Source organism: Colias philodice, chromosome 18 (genome assembly GCF_061535455.1).
Source record: "Colias philodice isolate Cphi_HAF_F1 chromosome 18, ilColPhil1 Martin Lab GWU primary, whole genome shotgun sequence".
Classification (NCBI taxonomy): Eukaryota; Metazoa; Arthropoda; class Insecta; order Lepidoptera; family Pieridae; genus Colias; species Colias philodice.
Window position 1 is genome coordinate 9,583,389 of NC_143103.1, and position 22,084 is coordinate 9,605,472.

At 32.2% G+C, this 22,084-nt stretch overlaps 1 protein-coding gene and 1 long non-coding RNA gene across 2 annotated transcripts; one reads left to right on the top strand and one right to left on the bottom strand.

Annotated features, from left to right (window-relative positions):
• Nucleotides 1-782: 782 nt before the first annotated feature.
• LOC149480706 (uncharacterized) lies at nucleotides 783-4,774 on the bottom strand. Its single transcript, XM_089706246.1, has 3 exons — nucleotides 4,621-4,774; nucleotides 3,285-3,527; nucleotides 783-1,462 (listed from the first exon to the last, which is right to left on the bottom strand). Exons 1-3 carry the CDS (start codon nucleotides 4,732-4,734, stop codon nucleotides 1,283-1,285), a joined length of 537 nt encoding a protein of 178 aa, XP_089562372.1. The 5' UTR covers nucleotides 4,735-4,774; the 3' UTR covers nucleotides 783-1,282.
• Nucleotides 4,775-10,436: 5,662 nt separating this feature from the next.
• LOC149480707 (uncharacterized) lies at nucleotides 10,437-11,891 on the top strand. The gene is made up of 2 exons (XR_016317036.1): nucleotides 10,437-10,761; nucleotides 10,912-11,891. It is a non-coding gene; the product is annotated as an uncharacterized LOC149480707 (long non-coding RNA).
• The last annotated feature ends 10,193 nt before the right edge of the window (nucleotides 11,892-22,084 follow it).

The window sequence follows — 22,084 nt, forward strand, 5'->3', positions numbered from 1 at the left end:
CTAGGCTTTGGCGTTTAGCATCGCTATTAACTTTTCTATACTGCCATATTGTTTGAGTAAGTTTAATTTTAGTCGTTAATATTGTATCAGTGCTTGTAAAGTACCTATACGGATGAATAAATAGGGTAAAGTAGCCTAATTGTACTGATAAGTATTTGTTGTAAGTCTAGGCCTTTGAATTATGTTTTCAAATTGTAGTGCTACCTATTGATTTTCGATAAGAATAGTCTTCGAGTGAGAAATTTTAATTGAATTCCGTTTTAGTAAGTAGGTATATTTTTTTGTCTAAAAACATATACCTACCTAATATTATTCTGACGTTATCAAGTATAAGTTACCTTAAAACAAACAGTTGACAGCCCTAACTTTAATGTTAGTCTATGCCTAGGCTACAAGTTAGAGTCGTTGACCGCTGGTGAAAGTCCTAAGTACCTACTTCCTATGTTGGTTATTAACTATGTGTAAAAAACATATTAAAACTAGCACCGGTTTTGTATATAATTGCACTTAAAATATAATAGGTAATATGTAAATGATATAATATATTAGTATAAATTGTTTAATTTATACTTGTGCCATCTTTTTTTAATCAGACAGCCGATTCTATAAGTTAGCTGTTAATGTTAGAAGAAAATCAGTTTACTACGACTCAAAAACATTGATAAAAAGATGTTATGCTAAATTATAGGTAATACTTGGGATAGGTTTATCTTGTTACTATATTATCATTCTATAGTAATAACAGGTATAATCATAAATAGGGAGAAATCAAACCACCAAAATATATCAACATATTGTATTAAAAAAAACTTAACAATAACTACACAATAGTCAACAACAATAACAATACAACAAACAACAGATCGATACACACAATAAATATCACATTTGTATACAGGCGAGACACCGTTATATTTACAATTCGGTTTTTACCGGTTTTATCCGGTAAATACCGAAAGCGGTGAGCTCACAGCGCGAGCTTTGACCGACACAGAACTGTTTGTACCCTAAAATATCTATGGCTTTAATCACCAATAAGCGAAATAATTAATGAATAAACAATAGCCAATTGCTTAATGCAATTATTTTTTTACATGATGCAGTTTTGCGACAAAGGAAAAGGAAGAGGTTTTAATTTCGAGACTGCTATCTCTATCGCTTTTAGTTATTTGTACGAGTGAGAGACAATGACAGCACTATCTCCGTAATTGAACTATTTTTGTTTTAACCGAAAATTTATAGGTGTTAATTTTGTACTATATCTAGAGGTATCAAACAGGGCTTAGTGCTTTCCCTTGTGGTGGTAGATGTGCTTGTAAACAGGTACGTGGACGGGGTAGGGCTTAGGGATCGGTACTTCGACCTTCTTCTCGACCTCCACTGGGTAGGGCTTCTCGACCTCATAGGGCACCGGTTTTTCTACCGTGTACGGTACCGGTTTTTCGACGATTTGGGGCACGACCTGTAAAAGAAAGATGATTAAAATATTTTCTATAAACGGATAAAAGAATGATAGGTAGGGTTAAACGTATGAAAAAAATAAATATTATCAACACATTTGGGAAAAAAGCTAAGTATCGTAGTATATAAATATAGGGTAGTGTATATATATAGTGAAAAAAATCCTCACAATAATAAAATATTTGCTGTTCGAATTCAACTTTCGCTTTTTTATGTGTAAATATGAGCCTTAATAAATATAAATATTATGTATGTAGTTTAAATATTTTTCTTCAGCCTATTTTCCATTTACGCATTCATTGTCTTGACCCAATACAAATTTATGTAAACTAGGCTACAATATAAAGATTTGTCACATAATCTTGCCGTACACGGTCTGATAAACACCACTCTCACTATCAATTACGTATCCGTTCCGATTTACTGTTATAGTAGAGCCATTTTAATAGGCAACATTTTACAGTTCAACAAAATTCAACAACGTAACCTAGTAACGACGACATAGAATAACATGATATTTCGTTTTGTTAGAACTGCACATTTGCTTAACTTTTTTCAATTACGATTACATATTTATAATAATAATGACCGATGCAACTAATTTTAAGATTTGATTTTACTGATAAACCATTCTAAACATAATAAACATTTTCTTATTTAAAGAACTGACGTCGCTACAATTTTGTGTCAATAAACCTTTTTTCTTTATAAATACCAGAGACGTTACTCTAAAAATCGAAATCTGATATCTAGAATCGAATGCATTGGTTACTTGGGAATAAAAATCATCATAAATTATTGACATGTGTTTCAAGTTCGATTGACAATTGTTTCAAGTCCGTATCGATTAATTCGCTTTAATCGATGTTTTTAAGCAGGTTACCACCCTATGAAGATAAAATTGATAGACGTCAAATGTTGCCTATTAAATTGGCTCAACTATATATAATATCGTTTTAAATGTACGTCATTATTAACAATGGCAATGTTTATTCTTAAAAGTTGTGATTGAACTTCGATTGTCCATGGCTTATTAAAAAAAAAAAATAAAAAGAGAAATGGCGACTGGTGTTCGAAATTTGAATTTCAAAAATATTTTCAAATGATATAATGTGACTTTATTATCTTTATTTACATTTGTTCGTGTTTTTTTAAGACAATAAAATAAAATATAATAAATAATGATTTAAATTTAATTACCATTTTAATCTAATCTTAAACGCTTAAGTTATGTATGTTTTATGTACTCGAAACTTGACAACTAAATAAATTAACCAAATAATGTTTTATTCATCTTTTGGCGCGAAATTGTATCGCATTGACAGTTGTCAAACAATACTTACAGATAAAAAAAAGTATGATCGTATGAATCTCGTGTTGAAAATGGGAAAATTGATTTTCTCTTCTTATGTACAACGTAACAAACGATGGGAAACATCTAGACTAAGTTTTTTAATGGCATTGAATTAAGATTTACGTGTGAATGAAATATATTAACTTCTAGTTTATGCTTGGTTATTATTGCTTGTAGTTTTTGCTAGATGTACCTACACTGTAAACTTAGATATTTTTACTTCATTTTATCTGAATTAATTTGAATTGTTACTATAGATCGGAATATGGAAGTTTTTTCGTAAAAAAATATATATAGGTATTCAGTTTCCTTAAAATCAGAGCAACATATATCATTATAAATGTCCTAAAATTCATTTTACTTTGCGATCAAACTAAGAATAGGAACGTCAATGACCTTTACATCAAATGTAGTAGTATTACGTCTTTGGTCAAATGTAATTAAAAAATACGATTAACTTTGGACATACCTTATAAACCGGTACATGAATCGGTTGCTCCACCGTGACATGCACAGGGTAGGGGTGCGGTATCGGTACCTTCACGTACTGCGGTACAGATACCGCCACAGGGTGCGGTATGGGCACGCCGATCTTCTTGACCACGGTCACGTGGTACGGCTTCGTGTGCTCCGAGTGGGTCTGCCCTTCTGTCTCCCAGCCGTCGGAGGGACGTCCGGCCGCGAGCGCGGTTAGTAGCAGAATGACTGTTGTCTGGAGAAAGAGGGTAGTTGGTAAAGTATTTTGTTTTTAGTTTTTAAAGTAGGTAAGTAGTTTATTAAGTGAATGTGTATTCGTATTTATAATGAGTTAAATAAATGCCAAACAAATATTTATAAGATGCTTGGTATGAAGTTTAGTTTTTCATTCAGTTTCGAATGAAGTTGATGAATAATATTATTTAAAATAATATAGGGAGTATTTGAAAAAATGTTTATTTTTATTAAAGTATTTAGCGTATGAATAAATCTATGAATTTGAAGTACTAGGGGACGCTTAAAAATACAAAATACATACTGACAAAAGCATAGGAAATTGATAATAATTAAGAAAATGGATGATCTATTTATATTTAATTACACATAAGGTTCATAATTATTAATGATTTCTATAACCGGAATGTTTACGTTATATTTATATCAGACTAATTATGTATGATTATCGTGGGAATAAATAACATCGAAGCGTGGATTTAACATATTAAATATATTCCTAACTTAAGCGTTTTATTGCTAATTAATAGCAATAAAATAAATCATTATCATACTAATTGTCCCTTTGATATAATTAAGTGAATCACATAAGTCTTAACAATCTATAAATATTGGCATGTGACAAGAAACAAGACATAAAATAAACGGCTAAAATGATAGGAAGTTTAGTTACATCACAGTTAAATGCGGAAGCTGCAAACATCAAGAAAAAAAGATGAATTTGTCCTTTCACTACGCGCTCCAACCTCCTCAGATTAAATAACAGTTATGAATCAGTTCGTAAACTTCACATATTTAAAAATGTAAATGAACTGTCATAAACACGTTAATAGTCTGTGTCACTGCATATATTTAATCTGTGGCTCATTAGACGTGAATTTGAATGTCGAATTTATTGAAATACGCATAGCCCGCTTTGTGTCCGATGTGACGCGCAGAATCGTTTAGGAATTTTAATTATAAACTTGACATTTAAAGTTATTCGAACAATTTTTATTGGGAATTCACTCGATTTTACGTTTAACAGTTATAATAGGCTAATTTTGTTTAATTTTTTGTGCTTGTTATGATGTAACAGATAAAAAATGACTTACGTAAGCGATCATGTTGATAAACTTGGATGCTGTTGGCTTCGGAATATTGACTGATGCAGTTGTTCTCCCCGCGAACGTTTTATACTTGGTGAAATGTATCGCACTCCTTTCCATTATGTGATAGGGTACTCTCACTACCGTCACCTAAAGTTGCCTTATCGAACGACGCTTTTCGAACTTTACAATCCATTGCGCGTTTACAACCACATTCATATTTGAAAGTGTTGTTGTACAACAAGCAATGGATGATGATATTTTAGATATTCTCGTTACAATTTGTTATAGGATGTAGGTTACATTTTTACATTACTATCCGTAATAGGGATTTTGTTTATTTTTTCGAGATAGTTGTTATGTGTGGTGGTTTTTTAATAAATTAAATGAGAGGTCCAATTCACTTTCGCTCTTAATTAAAATATGTTTTTTGTTATTATGAGATAATTTACTGGTATTAAAAAATAATTATTTCATTAAAGTAAAAATTATGATAAATAGCGATGGCAAATAGAGTTCTTATCTATTGACAACCCTTTATCGTATTAAGATATGTAGGTTACTAGTAAAGTAGGCCTTTTATATGTGTCAAAGGTTACGAATAATACCTATACTTAAATATTTTTAGGTCAAAAAAACTGAACCTCCTTTCTTGGTAAGCAATTATTTAATCTTAAATGAGGTAATAACAAATATATTATATACATTAATTAATTTATTCAGTTTGCGATATTTGACCTATATATAGGTACTCCTCTATCATTCAGTCGAGTTTCATTAAAATAAGTTGAGCTATTTCAAAGATTCAACTGCTCTACGGGAACCATCAAAATTGTAAAGGATTTTTATTTTGGTATTCAATAAGCATTGCATAATTAAAATTGATGTCTGTCTAAATACCAGAAATGGATGGACTGCATATTGTGATGTTTTATTGGGGTACTTAGCATACATTAGTGATTAGACACACATTCGATAAAATAATTAAGAAGATTGTAAAATTTAAGACACAAAAATTCTTATAGCATTGTTAATTGCTATAAGAATTTTTTTGTCTTAAATTTGCACTGACAATTTAATCGAATGCAAGTAAAACATCCAAAAAAGGAGCATGTAAAAAATAAAAATTAGGTAAGTATCTAATATTTTTTTTATTAATCCAATTCACCACTGCTTTGCAATCACAGTAGGAATACATAGCGAGGAAACAAACCGACGCGACATGTCGAAGAATCAAAAGTTCGACGACATGTGACATCCGCCAACCCGCACTTGGCCAGCATGGTGGATAATGGCCTGAAATATAATAGATATTTCATTTTTGTTCCAATATACAAATATTTTTGTGCAAGTGCAACGTTAGTTATTATTCTTGTAATTAATTAACTGTCAAAATAAACCGCCGTAAAAGTTAATTATAAACACTTAAACGTTAATCAGGGCTAGATTCCACATGAGTGTATCTCGGGATTATGTCATAATTTGTACCTTTCACTTATCTGTGGCTAATGGCCGCCGGAACTGACGTATCCCGCCGTTTTGCACTTCCGCGTTTTATTTTTTTTTATTGAGTGTGGTATATTGTTTTATTGTTACGTTTTATATCACGTGTTGTAATCTAAGTAAAAGTATAAGTTGTCATTAGTTAATTAGATTAAAAAAAATAATATTTCGTACTTAATACGCACTATAAATTATAATGAGATGTGTTAACGTGTGCATAATACTACGTACACATGTGATTATTCATGTATCGTTACAGTCACATCAGAACAACTGAATCGATTTTGATGAAACTTTTATTTGTGATATTCCATAAACGAATAATATGCATAATATATAAATTAACAATGATTTGTGTATTTTGTATGTGATTCGAACCTGGGTCAATTATTCTTGAAAATCGTAACCAACCAGACAGACGACAGTTTACGGTAGAGTCATTGGTTATATGTATTTTATCAGATGACTTTTTTCTTAGTCTGTAATCTAATTGTACTTAAAATCATTATAAATTATAATACGATTTATTTATTTAGAATGCAACATACCTACATCCAGCCATTTAGTACTACAACATCCATACATCCAACCTTTGAATTCTCTTAACTTTTCTTCAAAATAACTCTGTATATATATAGTGGTACAAACAAACTTGTAAATTAGCATTTTATTAATTTTTATAGTTTTTACAAAATACATGTTTGAAGTTTAGTTTTATTAACTGTTGCTTGTATAAATTCAAAAGGCGTTTAAAATTTAATAAAAAAAATGAAATTGTAGTAATGATTTAAATATGTGAGTCGTATGTGTAGATGCATTTTAAAATTATTTTAATTTTCATATTCAATTTAGTAAAGGTAAATAGAACTCAAAATCAATACAGAAGGCTGTTGTACTTGACCTAAGAGAGAATCAGTAAAACAGATGTTTAATACATCTGTCCTATAAAGAGGACACGAGATGTTAATATATCACACTTTGCATATTATCATTATTATTTATTGTTATATTATTCCTATATATTTATTTTTCCAACTTTGGCTAGTTGAACTCTTTCTAGGTTAAGCTACTAAGAGCGCGGTCAATTGATGGATGGGTAACCACGTGATGACTTCAGCTGAGCATTAGTCAACAATTAGCTAAGGACACAAGCAAATTAGAAAAAGTTGATTGATATTATTTATTACCTGACCCGACTAACATTTCTAAGACAGAAAACTTGAAAATATTAAAATTTTCTAAATTTATAAAAAATTTCATTAAACTGCTTTGAATAATAATTAATAATATATTTTAGAATAATATTTAAAAATGTTATAAAATGTTATCCAACTGTTCTAGATAATATGGATTTTTTTTCAAAAAACAATCAGCAAATAGGTATTGACGCCATGTAGGTATATAAGTGTTTTGACCTTAGCGCGTCACACACGGTGAAGATACTATAATATTTTATTGATCCATTGAAATGTTACATTTTTTAGGCCTGACCTTGAGTTTTTTAGAGGACGCAATTTTATTTTTTTGATGTGTAGGGGGGGTCAGTGTGAAGCTAAAACCAAGTTTGTGGGGTCGCCACCCTTGTCCCATGGCAGCCATCTTGAAAATAGCGGTTGAAATGGTTTTAACGATATATCTCTTAAACTATTTATCTGATAATAAAACAATTTTAACATTATTTGTTGCAAATTAAATTCTCTACAACTTTGATTCAGTAACTTTTTGTCGTAGAACCATAAATAAAAAAGTTATAAGCGAAAATGTTCAGAAATTTGGTGATAGCTTCACACTGACCCCCCCTACACATCAAAAAAATAAAATTGCGTCCTCTAAAAAATGCGACCCCAAATGTAACTTTTCAATGGACCATATCTTAAGATACTGTTATATTGCACGCCTCATAAGCGAAGCGTTGAGGTGGGTACTACTGTCACTTCGCGCAAAACATCTGATTTTTCAAACTTAAAATGTCTTTATGTATCATACCTACATTGCACTTGTAAGATAATACATACACACACATATTAAGAAAAAACACTATTTTTAACATTCATGATATTTTTGATGTCATTTTTGTTATTTAAACTAGTTAAAAAACAGTTTAAAAAAGTTCTGTCTTGGACGTCCGTGTGTCTGTATGTGCGGAGGATTTTCTTGTTAACACGATAGCGACCGAAATACTTTACTAATCGAGTCTTTTTTTTTCTCTTACGCTTGAGTATGCTCAGGAATAGAACCCTTTCATTTTTCAGGGTCTGATTCGATGTGGTTTAATTGTTATTAAATAAACAAAAATAATAATTAATAAATAATTATTAAAAAAAAAATATGAGGCGTGCACTTTTGGATTTTCCAAAATATTTTATATTACAGTATCTTAACGCATCCGGTATCAGCGTTCGGACCATCATTTTTCTTTTTGTCATTGCGTACTAAGACTCCTGTAGAACCGCCATCCTGTTACAAATGACCCACAAAATTTCGCGTCAAGTTCGTATCAATGTGGATTGAAAATCTTGCTTTGTGAGAAACTTGACCTAGGTCATAGGTGAAGGTCAATCAAATTTAAAACATCTTAAACTTAGTTACTATTAGAGATATTAAAAGAATTATTATGAGGTTAAGAATAAATCTGCACTCTACCTAGCTACTAGTTATTATTCTGTGACTCTATAGTAAAATTGTAAACTTGACTGAAAATTTTAATAGATAAGAAAACTGATCAAGTATGAAATTAAATGTTTCGATTTTCATATAACTAGATATTATTTGATATTTTAACCCTTTTTAACCCATATAATATATCTATCTGTTAATGACACATCCAAAATTACCTTGACGACGAAATAATCTAATACATTCTCTATCAAATCAATTATCAAACAAATGTACTTATGCAAATTCCCGCCATCTGTTCCCGCCATGTTTGTTTTTTTAAATTCATTCTATTGATGGCCAGTCACACGATGACCACAGATAATGTTGTATTGTTTTTAATTTAATTTATAATTTATTCTGGTTTGGTGTTAATTATTTGACAGTGTTTAATGTGTATCGAGTTATTTATGGTGTGTTCAAATCTAAATTAATGATGTATTAATTTGTTTTTGTTGAGTGTAATTTATTCTTTGTTTTTTTTTAATGTAGGTATGTAGTGAATGTGTGTAGATGGGGTGGGAAATTGGTGAGCATTTCATTTTTTAATTTATTTTTTTATGGTTTTAGTACAGTCACAGATAATAACTAGTATCTAGCTAGCTAGTACAATTATAGGTAGGTACAAGGAAATGAATTTTCGTTGCAGGCAACCCTTATTCTAATTTTAAAACTGACCTTTTTCTAAATCTTCTATGAGCCAGTGAAAATTCTGACTATATTAGTCCACTGTCCAACGCTTTCGTAGTTATGTGGCAGTATATTTTAATAACAACACAATTCCATATTATTTAATAACTTTCTTATTTTTCAAAGAGATGGCGTCCTACAGAAATACATTTATGTTTACATTTATAATATGATTATTTTTCCAACCCAAATATCGACCAATAGAATTGCACCATTCGACGTCACGTGGTAGGTACAACCTACATCAAGAAGCTTATATCTTATACACTGGAGATTTCGGTATGAACATTTGACGTGGTACAAGAAAATTGTTGTGTTCTATCACTTTCACACCTAACTTGGTATTGCCACTGTTAATGCGAAGTTTTCCCAAGGCTACTATGTATGCTGTAATATTCTGTGCAAAAGGTTAGTTTTTGTACATGAGTTTGTTGATAAATTGACAACAACGTCATTCAGAAGCATTGTTGGATGAGACAATTATTATTTATGCTAAATAAAATAAGTATCTGAACCAATTATTAAAAAGCGATATTCCCTGATTATGGGTAGTTACCATAATAAAATTGTAGCAACTCTCACTTTGACAATATGACATAAGTGTCAAAAAAATTGCGTCGCTTCGAATATTTAAGTTAATATTGTTGCGTATTTAATAAATATTTTCCGAATATTAATAATGTATTGCATTGTGAAAAATTGCAGAAGTTTTTGGACACCAAATTCTGGCCTATAATTTCACAGGCAAGTGTATATTTACGTTATTTACAATATTCCTCAATACTCATGCATTTACCTGTTTAGAATCATTTTAATGGCAAAAATCGTCAAATTTATCATCATTTTACTTAGCAATCATGTTAAATAAGTTCTTTTCCTAATACTTTCATCATTTTTCAACAAGTTTTCAACAAACAAATTTAACAAGTAAGGTAACCATGATGATGGGTTTTTGTAGAAAAATAATATCTAATATGTTATATGTGAACTTCTTACTGTACTGGCTGGTTTGGTGATATAGGTATATATATATGTTTCAAATAATAAAACATGTCAGTTCTGTTCTGCACTTCATTCTGTTGTTTTATTATAGGTTATGGGCCCAGAGAATCAGTAAAAAAGCAGTTTTTTTTAACAAGAATTTCGTTTTGGTACGAGTGTTAAAAAGCTTTTTTCAACACGTTTTTTCATTGTGTTGTTGGATATTCGTGAAATAAAATTTTTATTTGGAATTACGATGGCGGCCAACTACTTGATAAATGTACCTAAATTACGTGGACGGGAAAATTACAGCGAGTGGTGCTTCGCGGCAGAGAATTTCCTAATCCTTGAGGGCATGAAACATTGTGTAAAGCCAGAAGGAGCGAGCGTAGGAGCTGCAGATGACGAAAAAACCCGGGCAAAGCTGATTATGACAATCGATCCGTCTTTGTTTGTACATGTAAAAAGTGTAAGAACATCAAAAGAACTCTGGGAAAAATTACAACAGTTATTCGATGACAACGGTTTTTCAAGAAGGATAAATCTGTTACGGAATCTAATTTCGATAAGACTGGAAAACTGCAGTTCAATGACGTCCTATGTGACTCAAATAATTGACACGGCTCAAAAATTATGTGGCACAGGTTTTGAAATAAATGACCAGTGGACAGGCTCATTGTTATTAGCAGGATTACCAGAGCGGTTTTCACCGATGATCATGGCAATAGAGCATTCAGGCATTAACATAACGGCTGATTCTATAAAGTCGAAATTGTTAGACATGGAGTCAACCATAGAGGAACATGATGAAGTTGGCGGAGCATTCGCAGCTCGTTCGAAGTACATGAAAAATAAAATGGCGTCAAGAAAAAATGTCAATGTTGGTAACATTGTCGATCCGTCAAAATCAAACGTCAAGGTGAAGACAGTGACATGTCTTACGTAGTAATTGTATACTCTTTGGTGACATGTTACCGATGTAAACAAAAAGGACACTATCGAAATCAATGTACAAATAACGAAAACGCGTCGAACTCCAAAGAAAAACCCCGAATGCAGTCTAATGCTTTTAGTGCTGTGTTCCTAAGCGGGAATTTCAATAAAAATGCATGGTATATTGACTCTGGAGCCAGTGTACACCTTACGGCAAATGAAAGTTGGGTTATGAATGCGTCTTATGATCAGAAACAGGAAATTATCGTTGCAAACAGTGAAAAGTTGTCAGTTTTATGTTCTGGCGATGTGAAGATTACAACTACAACTGGGGGTTCAGCATATTTATGTTATTGTACACTTATCAATATAACATTGTTAGATATAGTGGGGGTGTAGAAAAATAATATCTAATATGTTATATGTGAACTTCTTACTGTACTGGCTGGTTTGGTGATATAGGTATATATATATGTTTCAAATAATAAAACATGTCAGTTCTGTTCTGCACTTCATTCTGTTGTTTTATTATAGTTTTTACGGATAGCGACGATAATATATTGCTAAACAATATTATGATGAACATTTAGAACACCATTTTAAAAATTTTTATACTAGTAATGAAACAACACACGACATCGGTATTGCACTCACATATTGTGGATTGTTCTTTTTTACATTGAAATTTATACTTTTTAACCTAATATTTTTTTGTTTTACGTATTGCAGCTTTCCAAAAATGAAATAAAAAGAAATAAATGGCTGTCCATAGTGCCTATCAAGGGTAAAATTTATCAACATGCCAGAATATGCAGTTTGCATTTTAAGCCTGAGGATTACGGTCCAGAAAAAAAATACCTTTTGAAAAGTGCTATACCTTTTTATTTACCACATTCTTGTTACTGCGTCTCAACTGATAAAGTAATTTTAATTATATTATAATTAACCACCATGAAACCATTAGTAACCGTAAGTACAGCTCCTGAAAGACATACGAATTTCTGAGAACTGTAATATCGTTACCACACATCAACACTAGCGATGCAACTCTCCCTTTGAAATATTGAAAAGTTTTAGACTGAAGCTTGAGTAACCAAAACGATGTTTTAATGTATGTAGCACTCATTTTAATTAAAAAATCGTAGTATGAGATCAAAAGTTATCAAGCGTTATTTAAAACTATCATTCTCTACCAATTAAAATGGTATGTACCTATAATGATGATAATTATTCATGTAAGTTGACCAGTAATATTACAATATAAATACTGTTAAAAATATATGTCGTTATTATTTATAGACCATGATTTTTAGTTTTTTTTATTTCGAAAAATCCTGAATATACAAACCAGTGTGGTCACCCACAGAAAGAGACAAAAAACAACACTGACGTCATTCAAGGTTATATTTTCTTGTGACAAGTTAATGGTCATAGTGCAATCTCCAGTGTATTAGATATAAGCTTCTTGACCTACATGGTATTATACTGATAATTTTTTGAAAATTTTCTCTGGTCATTGACGTCAAACTGACAGGTTCAATTCAATTGTGAAATTATTGGCCGACATTTGGGACGGAAAAATAATCTCCCGAATACCACACGAGCTTCAAAATTATCTGGCATTTCCCTCAAGGTTCCCTGCAAACAAATAAAGTCGTCAAGTTTTTCAGGAAAAATCACGAGCGCGAAGAAAAATTATGAATACATAAAAAATATAAACTCATTAACTTAGGTACTCAAATGTTATGCGTCAAAACTTATTTTCATCAAATTATAGAAACATATTTAATATTTATTATCATGTTTTAAACTTAAAATAATTGCTTAATAAAATCTACTGTAACTTGACCTCCGATGTACATGTAGGTATAATATGCATCATCATACAATAAAATGCTCAACTTTCACTGCAGGTCATTGATTTTAAATTTAAACGTCTATTTTTCTCTGACAAAGTACAGATACCTAATATCTAACAGTCTATCGCTAACTAGCTGTGCCCTTCAGTTACCGTTGTGAAAGCCATGGACAAAAGTTTCAACCCATACGTTAAACTTATTAGTTTTTTACTTATTAGTGAATTCTTTAGCTGTATAACGGTAGCCTGAAACTGTGGTTTTTAACCATTTTATATTCCAAATTTCATCGAAATCCGTATTGTAGTTTATTCGTGCAAACATAATAGACGAACAGACTTCCGTATTTGTAATGTAAAATGTTATTTATAACTTTATAGGTATGGAAATTGTCTAAATATATTTTCTTTTCTTCACACGACGCTGGCGCCATTGTGGTGAGTTCTGGAACTATTAAGCACTGTGTAAACGTAGATACTAACTGATTCTATGTTTTTTGTAATTAATTTATCATTTTGTTTGTAACCAAAGCGCTCCGAAACTACTAAACCAAATTTGATTGAATTGGATTCAATTTGGATTGGATTATTTCATCGACAGGAACAGAAAGTTACCTACATTATTCCTGAGTGTGAGGGACAAAAGTCATATATGTATATATTTAATTAGGCTATTGCATAGCTTCTATCGCGGGCCTTGAGCGCGGGCACCGAATCGAGAAATTCCGTAACGAAAAATCCTCACGCTCCCCACTTCGACGGGCACGGAGGTGTGGCTTGAAGGCATAGCATGCAATAGCTTTACCGCGGCAGTCCCCGAGTGCCACACGTCTTTTTTTTTACTGTTGTCAGTGGTGGAGCCAGGTAGAGCAACTACTCTTGCATTTTTTATTATTCAATAGTAAAATCCACCAAAATGAAAAAAAAATCGGAAAATAATATTTGTTGAAAATTTCCTGAAAATCCATAGAATTTTCCAGTTTAAGAACCATGGAATAGTTCTTTATACATCACTAGCTTTCCGCATTTGGCGATTCATTTAAATTATTATACCTATATATATATATTTTATATTTATTTACCTATATAGATAATCTGAGCTTATCTTATCTTTCTTACTAATATTATAAATGCGAAAGTTTGTGAGGATGGATGTGTGTGTGTATGTTTGTTACTCTTTCACGCAAATACTACTGAACCGATTATAATGAAATTTAGCACACAGGGTACAAATTTAGGATAGGTTTTATCCCGGAAATCCAACGGGAACGGGAACAATGCGGGTTCTTTTTTGTAAACGTGCATGGGCGAAGCCGAGGGCGGAAAGCTAGTATGTATTATAAATCAATAAAAAATATAGCTAATTCTTCTATCCATGGCTCTATTAACCTTACAACAATAAAAGAAACTACAGATTGATACAACAGAACTAAAAAAGCACAGCTTCCAAAAATCACACATGTGACGTCACAAGTAAGACCACCCAACATTCGAGTCGATAATGATTTATAGCCTAGTGTTGCACGTGGTTGCACTTGCTTGCCAAAATATTTGGATACTTCTCTAGATTAGTTGTTTTTTTGGCTTCGTTGTTTTTATTTGTTTTGAAAGTGATTTTTTATAATATTTTTCAAGTAGGTAGGTAGAGCAGTCTTTTTTGAAATTTATTCTGTTTTTTTATTAAATTGCGATCGTATATTTAAGACAAGAAGAAGGAAGAAGACGAAGAAATCGCAGTTAAAAAAAATAAGTATCTACCTATTCTATTACAATATACCTAACTAATATAAAATTATTATTTTACTAGCTTCCGCCCGCGACTCCGTCCGCGCGGATGTCGGTGTTCGCGTGGATGGTTTATTTCTCCATTTTGAGTAACTCTGACAATAACATCTTATAAATATCTATTGGACTCAAATACGGCTAGGCCTATAATAATACCCAACGTGTGTTCGCTGTTCTACAGAACAACGTCTATGGATAAAACTGAAAAATTAAGATTATATTTTTTCTTCGTATTTTTTCAGGATAAAAAGTATCCTATTTTACGCCCAGGATAATAAGGTATAATTATACCAAGTTTCATCGAAATCGAACCGTTAGTTTTCACGTGATGTCTTCACATACAGACAGACAGACAGACAGACAGACAGACAAAAATTTTTTTAATCACATATTTGGGTTTGGTATCGCTCCAGTAACACCCCATGCTATTTTTTTTTTTTTTCAATATTTTCAATGTACAGAATTGACCCTTCTACAGATTTATTATATGTATAGATTACATTATTTTATTACAATGTAACTAATAGGTATAGGTGGTTCAAATGACCCATAACTTTTTCAACATGGGCCTGTAGTGATATCGATGATAGATCACGCCCCAAGTACCTATTCTTTAAAAAATATTCAATGTAGATAGGTACAGTTTTGACTTTCCTACGATTTTACTATACCTAGGTGCTTTCATGAATTAAAAGTTATACCTATTGCACGACTCATGATGCGAAGCATCAGAGAGTGCTTTACGATCGAAAATTTTTTTTCGCCTCATTTTTGCAGCTATTCTTATTATTATAGCCTTGTTAGTTCACGGAATGAAGATATTTTGCATACTATTGTCGAGATAATTTAATGGAGATTAATCCCATACTTTTTAAAAATTGATTTACTTCAATAGAATTGGAAAAAAACACCGAAATAGGTCAAAAAATTTTCCTGTCCGTCATGTGTGAAACCTGAAAACACTATAACTTATGAAAAAATCCATCATTTGAGTTAAATTTTTTTTTAAATATTCTAATCGACGATTGTAAAGGTTTTTAGGTCACTGAATGCGAATGATTAATTAATTCAGTGTCGTTTAATTGCAATTAATAAAAAACGAAAACTACAATAAGTTTTTTTTTTTTATATTTCATAATTAAATGAGCCGTGCACTTTTGGATTTTCCAAACTTTTTCGGTTTAGCACTTACCTAATATATACAAATTACAAACAAAGGTGTGTTTTATTTGATTAATTATAGATTGTACAATGTACGGTATTACAGGAAAGGTGAACAAAGGTAGATAAAACGTTTTTATTCAAACGAATTCATAATATCTTTGCAATCCGAAAACCTGTAGGTATCCTTTTGCTCTTCCTTCCCATTTTTTATTCCTATGCTGTATTTATTGAAAGAAAGAAAGAAAGAAAAGAAAAAAAGTTTTATTGCCAACAAAAACTAAGACTATCTTAACTTAAAAAGTAAACACATATTAGGCAACCGGAACAGACTCAGCCATGCTGTGGGCTAACACCCGAACAGTGCTGATTTTCAGTCTGCCCGCGTATTTTCGGAGGTCCTACATTTATATAAATACTAATAAAAAATTACATCTATAACTGTTCCTATCAATAAAAATAATAAAAATTTATAAATACAACTACATTCTACATATTGTGTTCATATATGCATATAAATATTATAAAATAAACAATATTAATCTATACATATAATAAATCTGTAGAAGGGTCAATTCTGTACATTGAAAATATTGCAAAAATAAATAGTACTGGGGTGTTACTGGATCGATACCAAACCCAATTATGTGAAACAAAAAATTTTGTCTGTCTGTCTGTCTGTCTGTATGTGAAGGCATCACGTGAAAACTAACGGTTCGATTTCGATGAAACTTGGTATAATTATACCTTATTATCCCGGAAAAATACGAAGAAAAAAAATAAATATTAATTTTTCCGCGCGGACGGAGTCGCGGGCGGAAGCTAGTATTTAATATACTTACATAGATATTTAAATAATTCAGATAGATAGGTGGGCACATAATATAAATATATATGGATATATGGATGGGAATATTGGTAACCAAGAATTATTGTTTTACCTGAGTGTTGAGTCTGTTGTCTGTTTGTTCAAGAGTAGGTATCTTTTTGTATATTTAAACTTGAATGATACATAAGACATACTAAGCTTTAAGGGTGGTGGAAGGTCGTTCCAGATCTTTGAAGCAGAATACTTGAATCCACCCTTAAAACCTGACGTGTGGTGTTTCGGTATGATTAAGGCATTGTCGCTTCTACCTCGTGTATTTGAAGTGAAAACTTCTTTAGCGGCGTTGAGCACTTTTTCTGTAATGGGTATAAAATCTTAAACTCGCGTCAGGACACGTGACCTGATCGAAAAAGCGTAAGACGGATGACTTACTTGACTTGACTTAATGTCCTGTGGCCCCTATGTGGGGCAGAGGGTGTCCAAAATATCAAACATGCTCAAGTTTTCACTTCTGCCGGCACTCCCGGAGTGCAACCCTTCTTTTTTATATTTTTCCCTATGTTTTATTTTGTTGTTTTTGAAGTGAAACTTCTTTATCGGGGTTGGAAAAAAATTTAGTGTAACATTTTTTCGTTACGCGCTATCTTTTTCTTATCCCTACCACGCGTGATTCGACGTATTTCTGTAAAGTTGCTTAAAGTAAATTATTTTTTGAAAAATAAGGTCATAAAGAAGTTTCACTTCTTACGTGTGTACACTAGTAGGTACACGCACACATTTACGTTGATTTGTAAAATTCGGTGTTAGATAACCCATTTATCGAGGAAGCAATGCGGGTAAAACCGCGGGGCACAACTAGTCTACTATGTACATAGATAGTTACTCGATCAAAGTAGGTATTTAATCATATGTGTTAACAGACATATCTTGTGTTTAATTATATTTATATCTATGACAATGTTGTGCTTAACTATATTAAGTTTACCCTGACTTCGCTCCCATAAAATAAATAAAATGGTAGGTAAAATATGTACTCTTAGTTAGTTAGTTAGTTAATGCAAGTTATAAAATTTCGTCAAAATCTGTCTTTAAATATAAATATGTATATCTAAATGAATAGTATCTTTGTATGATTAGACTTAATTGAAAGGTTTCTAAAATTATTATCAAATCCTAATAGCGTTAAGAGTTACTTGCTCATCCAGTATCTATTGATAAGAAAACTTTTATATACTTAACTAGCCGCTCCGCGCGGTTTCACCCCCGTGGCTCCTCTCCTGTTGGTCGTAGCGTGATGGTTTATAGCATAGCCTTCCTCGATAAATGAGCTATCTAACACCGAAAGAATTTTTCTAATCGGACCAGTAGTTCCCGAGATTAGCGCGTTCAAACAAACAAACAAACAAACAAACTCTTCAGCTTTATAATATTAGTATAGAGATTAATTCATAAAGAATATTTATTATCTAAACGAGAGATGTACAAAAGTCTCATTTATTTACGTAGGTACCTACCTAGTACCCATACTTACTTATCTATTTATAAATTTTAACCGAAGTTTATTAGTTTTTAGGAGTTATAGGAACAATGTAGAGTCGTATTTTTGCGTATTTATAGTACGTACCTTTAAGTTGAAGAAATTGATAATGAAATTAAAAATAGGTATTTGAAAATCTCGTGACATTATGTTCGTTTCCTTATAACTCCTATAAGTTCCCTATAACTTCTAACTCCAAAAAAGACTTAGAATTAAATAATGTTTTGATAGAAACCTACCTACCTACTGTGTTTGTATTTGTTGCATCTTGATTCTAGGTAGGTACCTATATATTATATCTCAATAAAAATAAAATTAATTCAATTCTTTTAAAGTAGGTAGGTAAGTACGTCTTCCGGCGATACCTACCTACGTAGGTAGGTATTAATACTAAGTCTGCTGACATTTTAAGTGAATGTATTGAAAATTAACAATAATTTATTTAAGAAAAATAACTATAAAATTAAAATACATTCTACATTTAAGTTAGTTAGGTACTTTACGAACTAAACTTTTAATTATAAATATCCTTCTGGCCGCAGTTAAACGGTTTTTGGTGACACATCGATACAGGTGCAAAAGATATCTAAGGTGTGATAGCGTGTGTAGGTGTCAACAGATGCCTGTATAGCCAATATAGGTACTATACCTTTCGAAGCTTTCGAAGCTCGTCTCAAGCTATTACCTAAAGCAAGCAAAAAAATATATAATACTGTGACAATGCAGGTTAATCGCATAAGTAATGGATTAGTAGGTAGGTACCTACACAAAAATAATATACCTACGACTCTACAGGTACCTGAGACAAACAAATGAAGGTACCTAGCTCTAGGTACCTTCATTTGTTTGTCTTTGTCGACATGTTTATCTTTTGAAAGTATTAGATAAATTTGGTTGTAATTTGCCATGCAGACAACGCATTTTCAGAGCGTTTTACTTCTGAAAATATTTATGGGCGGTGATGACTTTCCGTCAGAACGATCGCCCGCTCTAATATTATAAAACACGTCTATTTTCTTATGTGGTTTTCTTTCTGTTTAGTGTTCATGGTCGCGCATACCTACTAAGATCTAGAGAGATCACTCTTAAGTGATAAGGCCGCCTTCTGTGCTGGACTAGTTATAAGTTTTATTTTTAAGGATTTATTTGTATGCCAGCACAATAAAGTGTTAATAAATAAATAAATAAATAAAGTAAGATTTGGGTAGTTAGTAAAATATTATTTATGAGTGTACCTGCATAGGTCTACATGTAGGTACCATACGTAGGTATTTACGTATTCGATTGATAATTTTAATTGCCTACTAGATATTATATTGACATGTTGGTATTGTCTTAGATATTCTTGTATAAGAATCTAGATTTCTAGATAGGTTACAAGTTAGAACCTACTTAAGTACCTATACCTAGGTATCAACTTATCTATATCCAATATAATTTATAAAATGATTGATAGAGGAAGGTTTCTATTCCACAATAAGCGAGTAGGTATGTGAATCCACATTTACCTACCTAAAGTAAATTAAGTGCCATATCACACTAGCGGATTGCGAGCGGTTTCAAAGCGGAGCGGGTGCGCAACGAATACGTTGCGGGCGCGCAACGAACACGCCGCGGTTGCGCAGCGAATTCGTTGCGGACGCGTCATTTTGTATACTCTCGCACAAAAGCCAGCCCTTCCGCCTTGCCTAACTTCCATTCAATATTTCCATCGTTTCTGTAGCACTCAATTTTTTAACCGTACTGTGGAAATGCACTTACTTAACAGTTAACTAAAGATGTAATAACAACTGGAGTTGTTAAAAAAAGGTGCTATAAAATTGAATTACTAGGACTTTTAGAATGTACCATACATTCCAAAAGTATGTAACGACTGACCAGTATAATCTCTCCCATAGCAACGTATGTTATAAAGAGATTTTGTGAACCTAATTATGAGCAAAGTGATAGTGAGTTGCTGGTTGCTTGATAAAATTTTCTATTCACTGCTATTTATCTAATAATAAGATAGCCCTGTTTTAGTTAAGGAGCTTTAACATTTATTTCACTAATGAACTTTCTTAATGAGCAATTAAGTTATCTGATTGCATTTCGACCAAGATTTAATAGATAAAACAATACCCTAAACATTAACATGTTATGAAACTCGTAAAAAATAATGATCTCATAATTATTATACTATCACAAGTTATAAGTAACAACCAGCACGGATTCCATTTTGTTAATGAGTGTACATGACTGCGACGTAAACGTTGCGCATCTGCCACGCGTCCGCAACGAATTCGCTGCGCAACCGCAACGTATTCGTTGCGCACCCGCTCCGCTTTGAAACCGCTCGCAATCCGCTAGTGTGATATGTCACTAAGTAATAACCAAATATAGCCTGTAATATAATTAGATATATATTTCAAGGAGGAAGATATATTATTATGTAGATACCTAAGTGTGTATATTGTACCTACCTACTTAATCATAATGACATGACATCAGAAATTTAAGAAAATAAACATTTTAAATTAACTTAATGTTGAGATTGTTACAGATAAAATATATTTTTCCCAGATTTTACAGGTAGGTTTTATAATAATAAATATAACAATTAATCAATTGTTATTCCTGTCTTAATAAAGTAATTTATTGCTTTTATATTTCATTTTTCTTTACTAAGAATAAAGATAATATCTTATAATAGGTAGGATAGGTTACCTACCTACTGCATTTAATATCTACGCTTGCGTATTTGAATAATGTGTCGATTAATTTCTCTATTTTAAATTCTCGAATAAAAAGGCTTTATACCGCGAACCCATTGTATGTTTTGAGTTCCTTGATAATTTTTTACAAATTTAATTAATGATGTGTCTAGATTTAAAACTTAAAAACACTTAATTCAAAGAAACGTGTTTAAAAACTGAGCATAATTCATAATAAGTGTTCCCTTATGAATATTTAATGCAACCTATCATGAAAGCAAAAAATACATTCACACTACAATGATCCCATTTGCATTTCGTACCGAACCTTTTTCTACGCGCTGGCTAGTTTTCGCCCCGTCGGCTGTTTGTGACATTTCCATAGCCTTCCGTTTTCCCGCGTCACGCGTTGGGAGGCACCCGCCAAAAGCCCGCCAATCAACACGACCGCCATGTTGTTATCGGGGCGGCTACGAACTCCTCGGAGGCCACGTCTCCCTCCCACTCACTACAACAAACCTAGCGTCGTCCCGCTCGCACGCGACGACTCCTCATTGGCAGGAGCGCAATTAGCGCGGGAATTCGAATTCTATTTTTGAAGTAAATGTTTTTTCAGTGATTGTTTATGGTGAGGCGGCCGGCTATGACGCCGTATCGAGCGACACCTGTCCCGAGCGTGAGTCGCTGTACAGTAATCCTTTTCGATTCGGCCGTGTTATAGCATGGCGGCGGTACACATAACGTAAATCTGTTGGGATTTATGAAGTCGCGTTTAATCGCTGATGTTTGATGGATTTATTAATGTTTTGGCGATTAATTAGGGATATGTACCATTAGGTGGGCGGGCT

Bases quoted from the DNA above. Each gene is read 5' to 3' on its own strand.
- LOC149480706 (XM_089706246.1), bottom strand. From the start codon at position 4,734: ATGGAAAGGAGTGCGATACATTTCACCAAGTATAAAACGTTCGCGGGG. The intron at 3,528-4,620 runs GTAAGTCATTTT...CTCTTTCTCCAG, and splicing joins TTATCAACATGATCGCTTAC to ACAACAGTCATTCTGCTACT. The intron at 1,463-3,284 runs GTATGTCCAAAG...TTTCTTTTACAG, and splicing joins TTCATGTACCGGTTTATAAG to GTCGTGCCCCAAATCGTCGA.